Source organism: Cetorhinus maximus, chromosome 28, assembly GCF_964194155.1.
Source record: "Cetorhinus maximus chromosome 28, sCetMax3.hap1.1, whole genome shotgun sequence".
In the NCBI taxonomy this organism is placed as follows: Eukaryota; Metazoa; Chordata; class Chondrichthyes; order Lamniformes; family Cetorhinidae; genus Cetorhinus; species Cetorhinus maximus.
In genome coordinates this window covers 22,675,560-22,694,441 of record NC_135906.1, presented here as the reverse complement: position 1 = coordinate 22,694,441, position 18,882 = coordinate 22,675,560, and the positions used below count along the sequence as shown (strand labels likewise).

At 46.7% G+C, this 18,882-nt stretch overlaps 1 protein-coding gene across 1 annotated transcript in view; it reads right to left on the bottom strand.

Annotated features, from left to right (window-relative positions):
- notch3 (notch receptor 3) overlaps window positions 1-18,882 on the bottom strand; it is a 155,751-nt gene that overhangs the window by 32,676 nt on the left and 104,193 nt on the right. Inside the window, exons 11-21 of the mRNA XM_078531399.1 lie at window positions 16,407-16,640; window positions 15,231-15,341; window positions 14,832-15,024; window positions 13,419-13,564; window positions 12,742-12,855; window positions 10,849-10,968; window positions 10,548-10,700; window positions 5,771-5,999; window positions 2,409-2,610; window positions 1,846-1,999; window positions 1,260-1,444 (exon numbers count right to left, since the gene is read on the bottom strand). Coding sequence (XP_078387525.1) covers window positions 1,260-1,444; window positions 1,846-1,999; window positions 2,409-2,610; window positions 5,771-5,999; window positions 10,548-10,700; window positions 10,849-10,968; window positions 12,742-12,855; window positions 13,419-13,564; window positions 14,832-15,024; window positions 15,231-15,341; window positions 16,407-16,640 — 1,841 coding nt within the window. The remainder of the gene's footprint in view (window positions 1-1,259; window positions 1,445-1,845; window positions 2,000-2,408; window positions 2,611-5,770; window positions 6,000-10,547; window positions 10,701-10,848; window positions 10,969-12,741; window positions 12,856-13,418; window positions 13,565-14,831; window positions 15,025-15,230; window positions 15,342-16,406; window positions 16,641-18,882) is intronic.

Sequence of the window (18,882 nt, the reverse complement as noted above, 5' to 3'; positions counted from 1 at the left end):
CTAATGTCTCAACGGGAAAGGGAGAAATGCAGAGTACAACAAAATTGAAATATTTTAAAATAGGCAGAAAGAGAATAAGTTAATACACAGAAGGAGAACAAACACCAATACTTAGCACCTGATATCTGATAACACATCCTGGTCAGAATTAATATTTTAATTTTTTTTAGCCATTTATTTCCATCATGTATAGAATGTCCAACTGGCTTGAAATCTGGAAGGTAAAATGTGAAGGCTGGCAGTTCTGTGATAGATTACTCCAGTTTAACAGACTGGAGGGGACCTGGTGAGTTTAAGTCAAGAGTAGGACAAGATGGGATCTTGGACAGTTTATTTTTTCCCCAGGCAGTGGAGAGTTTCTGGAATGTGTTGCTGGCTGGTTTGGTGGCTGCTGTCTCGCTGCCTACAAGGGGGAGCTGGACTGGTCCCTGAATGAAGCAGAGATCACAACATGCAGAAAAGAGATAGAAGGTGAGTGTCTTTATAGACAACATTTGGTCTGTCCGATCACCTGGACTGGTTTTGAGGGGTTTGGAAAGGAATTTTCCTAGAGTTTTTAAAAATCTTATTGTTCCTGAGTTTTTTGCCTCTTCAGGAGATTACGTGGTTGCGTTGGAGTATGTTGGGGACCTCGGGGGCGGACACAAGGCTAAGAAGGGAGTGCGCATCATGACGCTCCAGCCATTAGGCTTGGCGGAGAAGCTGGTCTTTTCATACCCCTCAACCTCATTTGTTTAATAGCAGCATTCTGCCCAACAATTGATAGTCGCCAAGTGTCAGATATGGAATAATTTTTATCGCAGGTGTCCAATGTCGGCATCAAGCAGTCTTAGATCTAGCATTGTTCGATTCTGAATGAAGCTCCCTCTGTTCCAGATTTTCCTTAAAAAAAAATTGCTAATTGCCTTGTGTTAAAAATAAGTCAAAAGATTCCAAAGATTTATTTCCATCCACAGATGGAAATAAAGAATAAATGGTCAAGTGTTGAAATATACACAGAAATACTGGGAATACACAACAGATCCATGAGAATCCAACAAGCTAAAGTCAAGTTAAGCACCTTTCTTCACAGATTTTGACAGACTTGCTCTGTACTTGCAATGTTTTTTTTTCTTATTCAAACTGTAAGAACTTCATATTATTATTTTAGAGAGCAGGAACGCCCATCAGCTAAAAATGAAAGCGCTGTGGCATCTGCTTGAAGGCCCTTTACGAACGAACCTTTGAGATGTAGCGTTGTGCTCAGCGTTGTTTCTTACCTCACAAATGTAGCCTCCAAGGAAGCTCCTGCAGGTGGCGCTATTGTGACATGGGTTGGAGGCACACTGGTCAACTTCATTCTCACAGTAGCTGCCAGTGTAACTCTTGGGGCAGGTACAGTAATGTGCGTTTCCAGCGCTGAAACATGAGCCTCCGTGATGGCAAAGCTGAGTTGTAGCCACTCCTTGTGAAAAGAGCAGAATAGCAATGAAAATATACATTAACATAAAACAGTAAGTATTTATTTTCATGTTTGCGCTTTTTTGTTTCAAAGAGCACCAAATCTGCACGTTTATCTGACATGAGAGGAATTGGGGTGCAAGTAGCATGATTTGGTATGCACAGCGGAACTGCTCTCAACGTTAAGGTTGGGATGTTTAGTGCTGGGATTGGAGCACTTTCTCACTTTTGGCATTCAATATCAGCATTAAGTACACCTATTAGAATTACTCCTATTAGAATGAAGCTCCCTCCACGCCAATACATCAGTATTACATTTCCATGCCAGTCATTCGCCTGGCTTCACTTCTTAAGGTTGTTCAGCTTGCGTTGAGTGCCACATTGCAGGAGGGTCGCAGCCCCTACCTCTCTGTGTCGCAGCCACTTCGCACGACACGCTGGGGATGTCGCAGTAGCGTCCTACCCAAGCACTCGCACACTCGCAAATAAAGGACGTTCTCGTTGGTTGACACCGCCCGCCGTTCTTGCAAGGGGACTTGCTGCACCAATCCATACTGATCTAAGGGAGAAAAGGAACAGATTGATATCAAAGCCGTGAAGATTTATTCCGCCATTTTTCTGTTTGAGCTCATCTTCTCGTCTCTCTGTGGCAGAACACACCAACGCAGATCTACTCTCGGGCCTCTGTGTTCCTCATTTTGTACCCAACTGGCAAGAGATGGGTGAGAGATCAGCCAGCTTCACTTCCACCCATCCACTTGACAGAGTACCCACCCTCACCATCTCCACCCAGACAGTAGAGCTGGTGTCCTATTGTTTGCAACGGTAGTAAGGGATACAGATACACACTTAATTGGTGCAGGCTGTGGTTAATGGGTAGTTGCACCATGGTTGATGGGCGAGGGCGGGGGTAATCCAGAGTGAGAGAGAAAGCGGGAGAAAGGATGTAGTAATAAATAAATCCTCACCTGACACCGGTCACCTGTGTACCCATGGGGACAGGTACACCTGTAGGACTCCAGCCCATCGATGCACACCCCTCCATTCAGGCATGGCTGCGAGTTACACTCGTCAATGTCATACTGGCAACTGGAACCAGTGAAACCAGAACGGCAGTGACAGCTGTACAAGTTAATGCCATCTATACAGGTCCCTCCATTAAAACAGGAGCTGAAAGAGAAAGTAAAATTAACGTTCATACTTTGTTTTGAAGCAGAATTGTCCTGACTGATGTTTTTCCACAGCTTTTCCACTGTGGGGGTTCTGCCTGAATGTCTCAGTCACAGCCTCCAGGGGACAGGCACAATAAACCACTTGCTGACAATCCTCACCTAGTCACCAACAATTCCAGAATAACTTTAACAAATTATATACTTTCATGTATGTTAAGTAGAACAGTGTAGCACTGTTGATGGTCATCAGTGTCATAAGACTGAGAAAAACACATTTAATGAGCCTGAGCTATAGTTATGCAGCAATTTCCAAGTTCTGTGCATTTTATATTCATTTAATGTTTCCTGTTGCGCCCTCCTGCTAGATAGAACATCAGGGAGGCATGAGGATTAGTTCAGGGTGTGATAATCTCATTGATGAGTAAGGAAGAAAGACTTGCATTTCTATAACACCTTTTACCTGAGGACATCAATACTTTGATGTGTAGTCACTGTTGCAATGTCGGAAACACAGCAGCTAATTTGTGCACAGCAAGCTCCCACAAACAGCAATCAGATAAATGACCAGATAATTAGATGTTGGTTGCGGGATAAAAACTGACTTGAGAATTCCCCATTTCTTCTTCAAATAGTACTATGGGTTGTTTTATCCAAAAGGTCAAACAGGGCCCTTGGTTTAACATCTCATCTGAAAGTTAGCACCCTCTGAGAGTGCAGCACTCCCTCAGTACTGTACTGAAGAGTCAGACTGAATTATGTGGGCCTTGAAGCCACAATTATTTGGCTGAGGGGTGAAGACTGTTACCAGCTGAGCAATGGTGGCCTTGTAACATTCAGTGACAAGGCAATCGGCACATAAGTAAATCTAACTGAAGGGCTGTTGGCATTGATGCAAATGCACCCCAACATGTGATTGGGTTTTCAAGGGGTCAACTAAGAAGTCTGGTGAGGGGAGGGCGAAAAGGAACTTGACTGCTGGGAGCTCATTAATTGGAAGGATAGTGAGTACAATAAACATCAGAACTTGGGGGCTTCCTTTAAGAAAGGGAAATCCATTCACATGACCTGATTTTGGAGTGAGTTTTTGTTAATCATCTACTGCCAGAAAGGGTCAAGGCAGTGCTGATTATTCATTTAACAGCCACAGTAAGAGACACCCACACTTCTCGGCAGCAGGTCCTGGCATGGTGTCAGTGTACAATTATCTATTATATCTGTTTACTGCATTCATTGCTCCCAATGCGGTTTCCTCTACATTGGAGAGACCAAATGAAGACTGGGTGACCGCTTTGCAGAACACCTTCGGTTTGTCTGCAAGCATTACCCAGAACTCCCTGTTGCTGGCCATTTCAACACTCCACCCTGCTCTCATGCCCACATGTCTGTCCTTGGCTTGCTGCATTGTTCCAGTGAAGCTCAATGCAAACTGGAGGAACAGCTCCTCATCTTCCGACTAGGCACTTTACAGCCTTCCAGACTGAATATTGAGTTCAACAATTTTAGATCATGAACTCTCTCCTCCATCCCCACCCCCTTTCCGATCCGATACCCCCCCCGCATTTTTTCCAATAATTTATATAGATTTTTCTTTTCCCAACTATTTCCATTATTTTTAAATGTATTTCCATCCATTGTTTTATCTCTACCTTTTAGCCTTTTTCGATTCTTTCACCCCACCCCACCCCCACTAGGGCTATCTGTACCTTGCTCATCCTGCTTTCTACCCTTAATTAGCACATTCCTCAGATAATATCACCACCTTCAACACCTCTTTGTCCTTTTGTCTGTGACATCTTTTGGTTATCTCCACCTATCACTGGCCCTCTATCCAGCTCTACTTGTCCCACCCTCCCCTTAAACCTGCTTATATTTCACCTCTCTTCTATTTTTACTTAGTTCTGTTGAAGGGTCATTCAGACTCGAAACATTAACTGTGTCCCTCTCCGCAGATGCTGCCAGACCTGCTGAGTTTTTCCAGGTATTTTTGTTTTTGTTTTACAATTATCTATTGTTCAACGGGTGAACCTCAAACATTCGCAGCTCTTGCTCAATCAGCTCGGCCACTCAATGAAGTCAACAGATGGAGCAGAACTTCACAGTCACTGTCTAGTTCTGATCTTTACCTCAGTCTCCACTTTTGATCTTTATCTGGGGTAACTATTGAACCTCGAGGTCACCTCGAGCAAGACCCATTTCTTCAACTGCATGATTCAACTGCATCCTTGGTATTTTATTATTAAGGTTTTCATTTTAGTTGTGAATACGTATAGCTGCTCTGACACTGGCTTCTCGATGCTATTGCACTGTTCTTTAGTTCATAGGCAATTAAAGGGACTTTCTAAAGAGAATGCTTTCAAATGACCCACGGATGATTACTGACCGAGTCAGTGAGGTGTTTAACAGATGAATTTGCTTTTACTTTGTTCAGTTTGGGTTCATCAAAGTAAGGGAGGTCAATACTGGAGAATGGAATATATTCTATTTGAAGTCATCCAAGGTCAGGTACATCATGGCTCAGTTGTTGGCATGGCTCCACTGAGTCAGAAGCTCATGGGTTCAAGTCCCACTCCAGGGACTTGAGCACAAACTCTAGCTGACATTCTAGTGCCATACTGAGGGCGTGCTACACTGCTGGAAATGCTATCTTTCGGATGACATGTCAAACTAAGGCCTCCATCTGCTCTCTCAGGTGGACATAACGGATCCTAAAACAACTATTTTGAACAGAAGCAGGGAGGTTCTCCCCAGAGTCCTGGTCAAGATTTAGCCCTCAGCAATCATCACTAAATTATCTGGTCATTATTACATTGTTATTTGTAGGAACTTGCTGTGTGCCAATGGGCTGCTGCGTTTCCTACATTAAAACATTTCAAATTTACTCTACTGTCTGTAAAGCACTTTGGGATGGCCTGAGGGTTGTGAAAGGTGCTCTATAAATCCAAATTTTGTTCTATAACTGTAAATCTATTCAACCCAATGGTGGGCCTCAGTCCCAAACCTCAGAAGCAGTCTGACAATTTCCAGTTTACTACACCAGCCATCCTCTGGGTGAGTTGCCAGTTTAATTCCAACTTGTGACTGATGCCTACTCTCTGCTAGGTTGAAGCTGCCCAAATTCTTGTGTGATTCCAGTGACAGGACAGGCATATTAGACTCACCTCTCAGTGCAGTCTGGAATATTGTTCTCGCAGTGCAGTCCGTTAAACCCAGGTTTACAGGTGCATGTGTAACTGTTGGCATAATCCGTGCAGGTGCCCCCATTGTGGCATGGATTGCTCTGACACTCGTTGATCTCGTCAGCGCACCGGATGCCCGCAAAGCCTGGCAGGCAGTTACAAACGAAGGAGTTAATTTGATCCAGACAGGCACCGCCATTCAGACAGGGATCTGGGAAAAGGAAAGTAGCAATTAATATCTTCATAGCAGATCTGAATTGAAGAAATGAAGAATGAAAGAATTTGGATTTCTGTAGTGCCTTTCACAGTCTCAGAATGTCCCAAAACACTTTACAAACAATGGAGTGATTTTGATGTGGAAGATAGAAAACACAGCAAGATCCTACAAACAGTAATATGATAAGTAACAGGTAACTTTTTTTTTAAAGTGGTTTTAATTGGTTGAGGGATAAATATTGGTTGAGATATCAGGGAGAACTCCTTCAAAATACTGCTGTTGGATCATTTTACGTTCACCTGAGGGGGCAGACATGGTCTCAGGTCAACACTCCATTAATACGGCACTTGAGTGTCAAGCCTAAATTCTCTACTCAAGTCTCTGGAGTGGGACTTGAACACAACTTGACAACAGTGAGATGCAATTCAACCACAACTTCCGTTTATATGTAGAAACACATCCTAAACCGCTTCACAGAGCCGTAACCAGACCAAAACTGATACTAACCAAACAAGGAGATTTTTGGAGGGGGTGACTAAAAGATGAGTCAAAGAGGTAGGCTGTAAGGAGGGCCTTAAAGGAGGACAGAGAGCCAGAGATGTGTAGGGAGGTTAATCTAGAACCTGGGGCCAAGGCAGGCATGCCTGCCAATGGAATTTCTGAATGCACAACAGGTCACAATTAGAAGCAACGTGGGGCTGGAGGAGTTAACATAGCTAGGGAGAGGCAAGGCCATGAGAGATTTGAACACAAGGATGATAATCTTCTCTAGGAACTGAACTTGGATATCTCTAGGTCTATCTGGCTTGGTTACAGGCTGTGGAGAGCCTTTATCAACAGAGTGTTTTTCATAATTCATTTGCACAATGTGGGCAACGTTGGCAAGGCCAGCATTTATTGCTCACCTTAAGATGATGGCAGTGAGTCACCTTTTTGACTATAACTGAGTGGCACGGTCATTCAGAGGGCAGTTAAGAATCAACCACATTGCTGTTGGTCTGGAGTCACAGGGAGGCCAGACCAGGTAAAGACGGCAGATTTCCTTCCCTACAGGACATCAGTGAACCAGATACGTTTTTATGGAAGCCAGTAGTTTCATGGGGGAGAATTTTCCTCATGTCGGGCAAGGCGTGCGGAAGCGGGAGCAGGCGATCGGGACTGTGCCGCAATTTTACACGGGCGAGCCAATTAAGGCCTGCCCAGCGTGTTTGGCGAATCCCGGGGACAGCTGGAGTGGGCAGGCAGAGGCGGATCAGCAATCGCCGCCAGGTCGAATGGCGACCCAGCGACCTGTTTAAAGGCCAAGCTGCAGCCGCTTCAAGGCTGCTGTATATGGCCAGAGGTCGGAGCCAAGGCACATTGAGGCTAGCCATGCAGGAGGGTAGGGCGGGTGGTCACTGTGCGCCCAGGTTTTCAGACGAGTGCCTTGCTGCCCTCCTCAAGGAGGTGGCAGCACAACGGGAGGTGCTCGTACCCGAGGACGGGAGGAGGAGGCCATCCCACTTGGCCAAGTGTGCTTGGGAGGAGGTAGCGGAGGTCGTGAGCTCCCACGATGTGGTACGGCGCTCATGGATCCAGTGCCACAAGCGTTTCAACAACCTGCTGCGCACAGGAAGGGTGAGTAGCATGTTGGCATCATTCACTTCACCCATCATGTAAGCTTCTCCCCCGTAGGCGTCCCACCCATGTCTGAGTGGCCTGAGTGCAATGAGTCATTGAAGGCATGTGTCCTTAGCTGGGCGGCCCAGCAGATATTCCCTACGCCTTCGTCAGCCTGAGAAGGTTGTGATGAGATGGGTTCTGCACCCACAGCATCTGGCGGACTGACACCCACATGACTGTGGTGGGGGCAACCTGCAGGATCTGCACCCAGGCGCAGTGCTTGAACTCCAGGACATGTCGAAGTCAGGGTGATGACATGGTGGGAGGGGGGGGATGTTCAAGGTGGCGTGGCACACATGGAACTGCTGCCCTCTGCGCTCCACGTCATTGTGCCTCCTTGCAACAGCAGGTACAACTGTGTGCTCCCAACTATGATGAAGGCAGCATGTGGCCAAAGGGTGAGCAGGGGGGGGAAGGAGGACACACCTGGCATATTTGAGAGTGCTGGCCAGCAGCGGGGGGGAAGGATGCACTGAACCCCTGCAATGGGCAACTGGGCTTGGGGTGGGCCGGCCGCCAGGAGATCAATGGTACAAGTATCACTTATCAATGCCATTTTTTCATTTCCAGGAGAAAAATTCTCATGACACTGCCGAGTGACTGAGAACTGGCGGTGGGCCAGGCCAGATTTTGCTGCTTAGCTGTTTTGAGCAGGAGGCCCTCGACCTGGAGAGGTGCCACACGCCCGGGTCACTGGAGCCGGAGAGGCTGGGGTTCCACCGGCAGGTATGTATGGCCAGCACTCACATCACCAGTAGTCTCCCAACATCCGTGGCAGTGCTGATAGTTGAGTGAGTGAAGTAACCAACATGGCTTGCCTAGTGCGTGTGGAATGATGAGCGCATGATGATCCGGGGGACAGGCATGTACACTGACATTGCCCGCAGGCTAACTGATCGAATTTCCTTACTCTTCCTTTCAGCATCAGTGGTGCACGGCTGGGACTCGGAGCAGCAGCGGCCCCCTCTGGACACCTGAGGGGCATAAAGTTGCACAAACGGAAGTGTCACACCATCTCTGCCAGGCAGGCACCAGCGCAGATACTGGCAACTCGGTGGGCATCATATCTTCAGCTAGTGCCCCGGGTCACAGCAGTGAGGGCAATTCACAGTCGCTGGAGGTGCTGGTGGAGACAGAGAGTGCTGATGGCGCCAGCAGTCGGAGGACTGCAGGGGCCCAGGCACATGCTCAGTCCGTCGCTGATGAGCCTGGGGGTCGTCGGCGATGCAGCCAACTGATGAGATGCGGCCGGGTGTGCGGGACCATCTGGTGGAGATACATGAGGCCGTGCTTGGCTTGGTGTCAGTGATGGAGGAGTCTACGCGGACTGTAGCCGATGCATTGAGCCTCATAGCTGAGCACCAAGCTTCCTCCATGGAGAGAGTGGTGACTCTCATGGAGAGGTAGCTCCAGGGATCAGGGGTTCCTGGGGTTGCGCTCGGACCTACAATCCCTCACAGGGGCATTGACCTCATGTGGTCAGTGCCCGTGTGGGCGGTGGTTTGGGCACCAGGTGTCTCACCTTGGTGCCCATCCATCTACAGTGAGCAGGGAGGGCCGAACAGAACTTTGGCGGAGCAGCTGCCCGTTGTCTCTGCTGGCGTCTCTCAGGGCACTCCGGATGAGGCCGGCTGCTCCTCTGTCCCTCTGCCAGTGACCGCGGCACCTAATGAGGCTGCGACGACTGGGGAGATGCCAGCTGCAGAGCTGACAGCTCCCTCCCAGCCTCGTCCCCGCCGTAGTGAATGAAGGTCAATGCACGCCTGAACAGAGCGTTTGTGATATCTTGACCCAAGTGAAGACAGCTGATTGGGAGGCACCGCAAAGATCATCCACCGACCCCTGGAAAGAGCTGGAGGCATAGAAGTTGAGAGCAGCTGTGACCTTTAGAGCCACAGGCATGGGGTGTTCACCCACACAGTTAGCTGAGATCTCTGGACCAATCATGTGACAGATACTGTTAACTGTCTCCCTTGACAGACGGAGCCTCCTTCGGCACTGTACCTCAGATATATTGAGGTAGCTGCTTTGCCTTCTCCTGGTAGCTGGATAGTGGTGTCTTCTGCAGCCCCTTCTGCCTTGGATTACCTCTTGGCCCTGCACCCTTTGTTCCTGCGCCTGTCCTCCCAAAGGTGGCTCCCCTGCAGGCTGAATGTCCACTCCTGGTTTCCTCCCCCTTCTAGCCCTCCCTTCTAGCCCTCCCTTCCTCCTCAGATGAGGTGCCTCCAGTGGAGAGATAACCTCCCATTCCCAGGCTCAGGGAGGTTTCCTGAAACCTACAGGCCCTAAAACAAATCCTCACTGAAAAGTGCTGACCTGAAGGTTATGAGTCCAGTCCAAGCCGCTTTTGCAACTTTTCTACTTCACACAGGCAAGTTTCACTAACTTCTGAGCAGTAACTTTTAAATGTCTGGATTCGCGAACCCACTGAGCCCTCTCCTCCTGCCCATGGATGAGCTTCATGCAAATTTCTGATACCCGCCTGCCCGTTGTGCCTGTGCGATGAGCCGAAGATTGTATGGGCGCCTTAAAATCCAGGTCAATTGGAGCCTCAATGGCCTTAAGTGGCCCGTTAATTAATGGCAGTCATGCAACAGACATCATTGCACGCCGGCCCACCGAAATATCACGATGGCGTGCGGTGACGTCACCACGCGTCATTTTACCCGTTGGCGTGTGGGTCCCACCCCCTAGCATGCCGACTGAAAAATTCTGCTCATGGTCACCATTACTGACCTAATTAACTAGAATTAAATTCCCCAGCTGCCGTGGTGGGATTTGAACTCATGCCTGACACACAAATATTAAGATTTTTTTTTAATCCTTGCGACCAGTCATGAACATCAAAGACATTTTACTGCAGCTCTAGTAAATACTTACTGGGAGTACAGTCATTGATGTCCATTTCACAGTCACGCCCTGCAAAGCCTGGTCGACACGCACATATGTAGTTTCCCAGTGTGTTGGTGCAAGAGCCTCGATTCCTGCAGGGGTTTGCTGCACACTCATCAACATCCACTTGACAGATCCGTCCTGGGGGGGGGGGGAGAAGGACAGTCAGTCAGAAAGCAGTAAGAAACACTGATCATACCCCTCCGATCCTCAGTGTGTTCGCAGGAACGCCACGCTAAATTACCGCCCACGTACCGCGCTGCTGGGCAGGGTTTCACTGCCCTCTTACCTTGCCAGCCCTCCGCACAGGTGCACACAAAATCCTCATAGTCAGGAGTGTGGTCACAAACACCTCCATTCTCACATGGGTTGGGTGAACACGGTACCAGCACGTTCTCACAGTTTGGACCTGTGGGCAGAGAGAGCAGCAAATTTCACCCGTGAGTTATTGAGATAAACAACACTGTGCTAACAGGACTTGCTTCTTTAAACTGCTCGAGTTCTGCTAAGGAAGGCATCTTGGGACGGAGATCAATTCTCTTTACATGAATTTGAAGTAGGTGGCAAAAGAACCAGGGCCGAAATGAGGAGTTTTATTTTACACTGCTAAAGGGCGGTGGAAGCAGGTCTAAAAGGTCTTCCCTTTACTCTGAGGCTGTGCCCTCGGGTCCTAGTCTCTCCTACTAACGGAAACATCTTCCCCACGTCCACTCTATCCAGGCCTTTCAGTATTCTGTAAGTTTCAATCAGATCCCCCCATATCCTTCTAAACTCTATCGAGTTTAGACCCAGAGTCCTCAAATGTTCCTCATATGTTAAGCCTTTCATTCCTGGGATCGTTCTCGTGAACCTCCTCTGGACCCTCTCCAGGGCCAGCACATCCTCCCTGAGATACGGGGCCCAAAATTGCTCACAATATTCTAAATGTGGTCTGACCAGAGCCTTATAAAGTCTCAGCAGCACTGCTTTTATATTCTAGTCCTCTCAAAATAAATGCCAACATTGCATTTGCCTTCCAAACTACTGACTCAACCTGCAAGTTAACTTTAAGAGAATCCTGGACTAGGACTCCCAAGTCCCTTTGCACTCCAGATTTCTGAATTCTCTCCCCATTTAGAAAATAGTCTATGCCTCTATTCTTCCTAACAAAGTGCATGACCTCACACTTCCCCAAGTTGTATTCCATCTGCCACTTCTTTGCCCATTCTCCTAACCTGTCCAAATCCTTCTGCAGCCTCCCCGCCTCCTCAATACTACCTGTCCCTCCACCTATCATCTGCAAACTTAGCCAGGATGCCCTCAGTTCCTTCATCTAGATCATTAATGTATAAAGTGAAAAGTTGTGGTCCCAATACCGACCCCTGTGGAACTCCACTAGTCACGGGCCGCCATCCTGGGAAGGACCCCCTTATCCCCACTCTCTGCCTCCTGCTAGACAGCCAATCTTCTATCCATGCTAGTACCTTGCCTCTAATACCATGGGCTCTTATCTTACTGAGCAGCACCTTGTCAAAGGCCTTCTGGAAGTCCAAGTAGATAACATCCATTGGCTCTCCTTTGTCTAACCTACTCGTTATCTCCTCAAAGAATTAAAGAATGTTCTCATATTCACTGCCAATAGTAAAATAGTCATGGTAAGATCCTGAACTTTCCAATATGGCAAACAGATTCCAAGGGATTCATCAAAATAAACTAGCCTGAACACAAGTCTTCTGATGATTTAGTACCTAACCTTTTTGAAAAGTAATAAGCTATCTTGTTCTTTGGTTAGGTTGAAAGCCCACATGCTCTACAGCAAGACAACCAAAATCAGCAAAAGTTGGCAAGTTCGGTCATATTTACAGTCTGGACTCTGGTTTGATCTAGAAGCTGTTTTCTTGCACATAACCGTGCATGCAATTTACAAAACAATCCAGCAAATTCAATTGATGAGCGACTCACATTAATCATTAACAGGAAGCATTCCAGTGGTACAACTTGCAAGCAAAACATCAGCCCCGACAGCGTTCTAACCCTATGCATGGAGCTACAGGACCTTGCAACATGACCCTTTGTGTTTCTGAGCTGCTTATTAATGAAGTCAGTTAAGAGCGCTATTAAAAACAAAGCAGAAAGCAAGGACAAAACTCTTCGCTGCAGTGAATACGAAGATAATCAGATGTTCAAAGGGTTGGACTCTTACCTGTATAAGGCAGTTCGCATTGGCAGGTGTAACTAGCAATCCCATCCACACAGATTGCTTTGTTTAAGCAAGGATTTGATGCGCAGTCATTGATGTTGACTTGGCAGTGCTGTCCTGTGTAAAGAAATAAAATTGCATTCCTCAGTTAGACCACGGCCTGTGAAACATGTAAGTGGCTCAGAAATGGATGGTTAATATCCAGGTTTGGGGACACTTGGCTAAAGAAGATGGTGCAATAAAGAGCACAGTAGTAACAAAAGTACCTCTATTATTTAGGGAATAGAGGGAAGATGCCCATTTCTTTAAACAGTGAGTTATAGTGATGTGCGACTGCTGAGGCACTATCTGGAAAGATGGTGGCAGCAGATTCAATGGAAACATTTTTAAAAAAAGGAATAAGTTTTACACTTGAAGAGAAATTTGCTGGGCTATGGGGGAAAAGCAGGCAAGTGGGATTAATTGGATAGCTCTTTCAAAGAATTGGCGCAGGTGCAACGGGCCAAAAGGCTTTGTTCTGTGCTGTATGATTTGATTTATTTATATTTCAAATGATAGGAACTTCAGTTATCTATTAAAACCATCAAGTTATGTTATCTTTACCACCTCATTGGATTAATGGACCAGGTTACAATGGTGTATAAGGAAGCGTAGGTATAATTTTACAAATCTTAACGTACCTCGAAAGCCCTCTTTGCATTTACAAAGGTAGCCATTCACCAGATCAGAACAGCTCCCTCCGTTCTGACAAGGGTTAGAGTCACATTCATCCTTGTCGATATCACAGTTCATTCCTGTCCATCCCAGCTCACAGTCACACTTGTACCTAAATTTAAATTGTTAGAACATGAATATTAAAGCATCCAAAGTAGGGAGGGTCATAAGGCAAGAAAGAAAAAAGCCAGTTTCAGATTCAAGAACCCTAAAGGGATGGGGTGGAGAGGAGAGAGGGAGGGAGAATGGTTTTGCAGGGGAGGGGGGGTGGTTGGGGTTAGGAAGAGAGGGAGCAGGGAGAGAGAAAAAACAAGGGAGAGAGCTAGTGAAAGCGAGAGAGGGGGAGAGAGCGAGCGAGTGCGTGCGAGCGAGCGAGCCCGGGAGAGAGAGCGAGCGCGGGAGAGAGAGCGAGCGCGGGAGAGAGAGCGAGCCCGGGAGAGAGAGCGAGCCCGGGAGAGAGAGCGAGCCCGGGAGAGAGAGCGAGCCCGGGAGAGAGAGCGAGCCCGGGAGAGAGAGCGAGCCCGGGAGAGAGAGAGAGCGCGGGAGAGAGAGCGAGCGCGATAAAGATAGGGGGAGAGGGAGGGAGAGTGGGAAAGGGAGAGAGATGGGGAGAGGGAGAGAGATAGGGAGAGACAGAGACAGAGGGAGAGGGAGAGGAAGTGACAGAGGGAGAGGAAGAGAAAGAGAAGCCGAGGAGCGATTTAATACAAAATAAGAGTTGAGCATTCCCATTTACTCAGTTGATAGCACCATCCATGAAGAACCAGCAGAGTAGGAGGTTTGTTCATTCAAGTTGGTCCGTCTGCTGGTTTGAAAGCTACAACTGGTCTCAGAACCGTAAGATAGGGAGGCAGGTTAGGCAGGATTTCTGCTCCTGATTGTGGACCTATGAATCCCCTGCTAGACAGTCACTATGGGCAACACAGAGGAGGCGAGAATTACGTGTGTTTCTAATTCCTCCAATAATCGAGTGATCCACTGAACCCTGGAACTTGGTGCATGGGGTTAGACATTAACAGTGATGACCGTGGCAGCATACAGAACGATCATAGCAACCAACGCCAGCAAAAGTCAACATCTTCAGGAGAGCAGGAAATCAAGACGAGTGGTAGGTAAATATTTAGGGAGCAATTTTAACCTAAGCCAACCATTGGGAAATTGATTGGATTGTGTGCAATACTAGTTTTACACCCTGTGCCAATTTAACTCCCCATTGAAGATGATCATTTCTTCTGGAAATAATGGGGAGGGTCAAACACCTGTGAGGGAAGAACAGGACAGAGCACAGCTGGGCAGCCAAACCAGAGCCACAGCTCCTGAACTGAAAATAGGGGGAAAAAAATATCATGAATTCTCCGTCTTTCGTTTGGTTGCCTTACCCATTGATGTCGTCATGACAAGTCCCGTGCACACAGGGGCTGCTGCTGCATTCATCCACTTCGGAGTAACACAGGGGGTCATGGTAGCCATCCGGACAGAGGCAAGAGAAACCGTCCTCGTCATCGATACAGGTGCCACCATTTCGACAAGGGTTTGACGCGCACTCATTTATTTCAAGGTTGCACTGCGGACCTGAAAGAAGCAAGTGACTTACAAGCTAAGAGAGCACTGGAATTGAAAAACTCCATCAACAAATTTATGAGGAATATCTTCAGAGCCTCCACTCCCACGAAAATCCATCAACAGGGCCTTGCATGCATATTTTTCAGCAAATGGGGTCTCAAAGACGTGTTAACTGCAGAACACAAACCCAGAGAGCTGAAAGCGGGTATACTCACCAGTGAAGCCTGGTCTGCAGATACAGTCATAGTGGTTAATGCCATCCTGGCAGATCCCATAATCACAGGGTTGGCTGGCACAATCATCATGGTTAATCTCACAATTGACACCTGCCGTTAATGGTACAAATGTCAATGAAACACAAATAGCATTACAGTCTAGAAAGACAGTCTATTCACTGTTATATCCAGCGACAACTCTATTATCAGGCTTATTTAACAAATAACAGGTATGCTGGTATGGTTTAATACTGTTCAGTACACCGAATTGGCCAACTCAACTCCATCTCATTACATACCAGTGATAGTCATGTAGCCACCAACATTCCCTCCTTCTTTATTAAAAATGTTCGCCTTAAACAAAATCAAGATTGAGGAGGAAAAATCTACAATTGTGCCGCTGGGTGTTTGTCACAGGTCAGGTGGACAGAGACTGAAAACTTCCCAGACCTCCCATTAACTGAATCCTAGTGACAACAATTCACCAAAGCACAGATGAATCCTCTATTTTACCCTACCTCTAAAATCCCTCACCCCTGGTAAATCTCCTCTTCACCCAAACAAAACCCTCACATCCTTCCTAAAGCAGGGTGACCAGAACTGTACGCAATGCCCTATTACGGCCTAAACTGAGATTTCAAAAAGGTTCAGCATAACCTCCCCTACTTTTGTACCCAATACCACTATTTATGAAGCACAAGATCTCATATGCTTTGCTAACCATGCTCTCCATATGCCTTCAAAGATCTGTGCACATGAACCGCACTACTCCTGCACACTCTTTAGAACTGTGCCATTAAGTCCATATTACCTCTCCCTATCCCTCCTGTCAAAATGCATCACCTCACATTTTGCTGTGAAGGTTCTTTCATTAAATGGTAATAGAGGTCTGAGTTTCTTTGTTGCTTTTCAAATGGCAGTTGGCAAGACTGGAGGTGTGGAACTATGTTGAGTGCCAGCAATGGAGAGGAGGCAGAAAAACAGACCTTAATGCTTCAGTCCCCCTGGGTTGGTCTTCAGCACTGCCTATAGGATAGCCCATGAGTAACATTTGGGAGTCTGAGGTCAAAGGCCAACTACTCTCTGAACATGGAGCAGTCAGACATATGGGAAGATCTAAAATGATAGAGGAAGTGAATGCAAAAATGTAAACTGAGGCTTGGTTTTGATTTTTACCTGAAGTTCCCTGTTGGCAGTGACAAAGGTATTCGTTTACCAGATCGATGCATTTGCCAGAGTTCTGGCATGGGTTGCTATGGCACTCGTTGATCTGATTCTCGCAGCGGGAGCCAGTGTAGCCCAGCTCACAATGGCATGTGAAGCTGGCAATGCCGTCAGCACATGTCCCGTGGTGGCAGGGGTCAGGGTTGCAGTCGTCAATATTCCTCTCGCACAGCTTCCCCTCAAAACCTGCAACGGAAAAATGAATTAGCCAAAAAATAAAAGACCCAGGTAAGGAGACTGTCGAACACTGATGTTCACAACATTCAAACTACGTCACAGAAACCAGGAAATTGTGAGGTTAGAAAAGAGAATGTAATTTTACTTTCATACATTACCACACTTCAAAAATTTACCTCATTGGCTGTAAAGCACATTGGAATGTCCCAAGGTTGTGTAAGGCCATATATAAATGGAAACCTATTTTCTCCCACTCTCCAAGTAACTGCTGCAGGGAGTGGCAATTCACCCTCTCAATGGCAGACTGCTGAGCATGGGGGTGATATTGTAACTTGGGGCTTCATTTTATGCTCTCCTGCCAGTGTGTTTGAAAGCAGGGAGGTCAAATAAAATCCAGTGTGCGGCCTTCCCATTGCCTACCTGACCATCCAAGACCTGTCTGAAATTTTATAGGGGTGGGGGGTGCGGGGAGGCGTTGGATGGCCTGTCCGTCATTGGGCCTATTGAGGCCATTAGGCGGCCAATTAATGGCCTGCTGGTATTTTACCCGTGGCAAGGCAGGTGGGTATAGGATAAATTCCTATCCTTGGGGTTTGTATCCAATCTACAGGATTCCAAAACATAGCTTAAAACTTAGACCAGTAGATTTATTTAAGGCATAACACCAGCCATCAGTGGATGTGAGGGAATAACTCAACTGGACATCGTTACAAATTGAGAGCTCTGGAGGTCTATGGCCAGCTGAGATTTGGTTGCAGTCACAAATTCTCCACTTGGTACTGGTTATACATGGAATTATCAGTACAATTCTCTCCCTTTAATGCTGTGGTACTGGTGGGTTTGAAAGATCATAGTTTCCAATGATTCAATCTGAATGGATCATAGTTACCAATGATTCAATCTGAATGGATCATAGTTACCAATGATTCAATCTGAATGGATCATAGTTACCAATGATTCAATTTGAATGGATCATAGTTACCAATGGAGCCAATCTGAATGGATCATAGTTACCAATGGATCCAATCTGAATGGATCATAGTTACCAATGGATCCAATCTGAATGGATCATAGTTACCAATGGATTCAATCTAATACAAAGGCTTCAAATTCCTGTCAAGCTCACTGTATAAATCTCCACACCTTGCACATATCTGCCATATGGGTGTGCATTTCTATATATATTTTCATGAAGTCAACGTACATCTAGATTACACAGTGGTTGCAGGGAGAGTGGGGTGGGGGAATGGCTCTGGGAACAGTGGGAGGGAGTGTTGCACACTGGTAGTCATGTCGGTTGGGATTGATGCTAGTCGTCAGCCAGTTGCTATGCTGAGGAAAGGGACATTGAACACCGAATGGGAGCGCGGGCTGCTGCCCCAGTTTGTTGTAGCAGCCAAACATCATTTGGTCAGTCTAGGGCCGGGAGGTTGGTGTGAATCAATGCCATTGTAACCAGGGCGAATAAAATGGAAAGGGGGGTGGAATCCACGTGTGCAAAATTCTGTAGGACGAGGGCAAATTATTGGGCAAAGCTCACAAGCCCAATGAGCCCAGCAGATAAGAACTATCTGGTCCATGTGGCTCAGCCACATATTTATCCATTAACCTTCTGGGTTAAAAGCGTGCAGCACACCAGCCATATCAGTACTGGTTATATCCTGTCAGGATGGGATCCTCATTTTATATATGCGATATAATCCTGAGGTTGTTCCATTTAGAATTACCCCTAATTTGTTTGTGAAATGTGTGTAATTTATCTCCCGTTTCTGTGCTGGTGCCTGACAAACAGGCAGAAAAATTGGTTCTCACATGCACTCCATGTGCCACCTCAGGACTGATCTGAGGCCCTGTCGCAGGGAGTGAAAAAAGGGGGGTGGTGGGGGGGGTGGAAAAAAAATAGCACAAACCTGCTATTGTTCAACAGAATATTCTATGGGCTGTCAGCACAATAGACATCATATCCAATAGGCTTCCCTGGTGCCTGGGTCCAGATCCTGTGAATACTAATCAGGCTGGCTTGAACAATACAGCTTTATCTATTGAAGGGCCCTGTTAGTGTCAGTCCCTCAAGATGTTTTATTTTTCTTCAACTCATCTATACATAAATTTAACATCTTCTGAAAACTGGGTATAAAGCTTCTCTCAAACTCCTCAATTGGAATGAGGTAAATCATTGAATCAATAGCTGGAATTCAAGCAATTTAATGGACGTTAATTATTTTGCAGTAGCTTCAAGTTCAATGTAGGT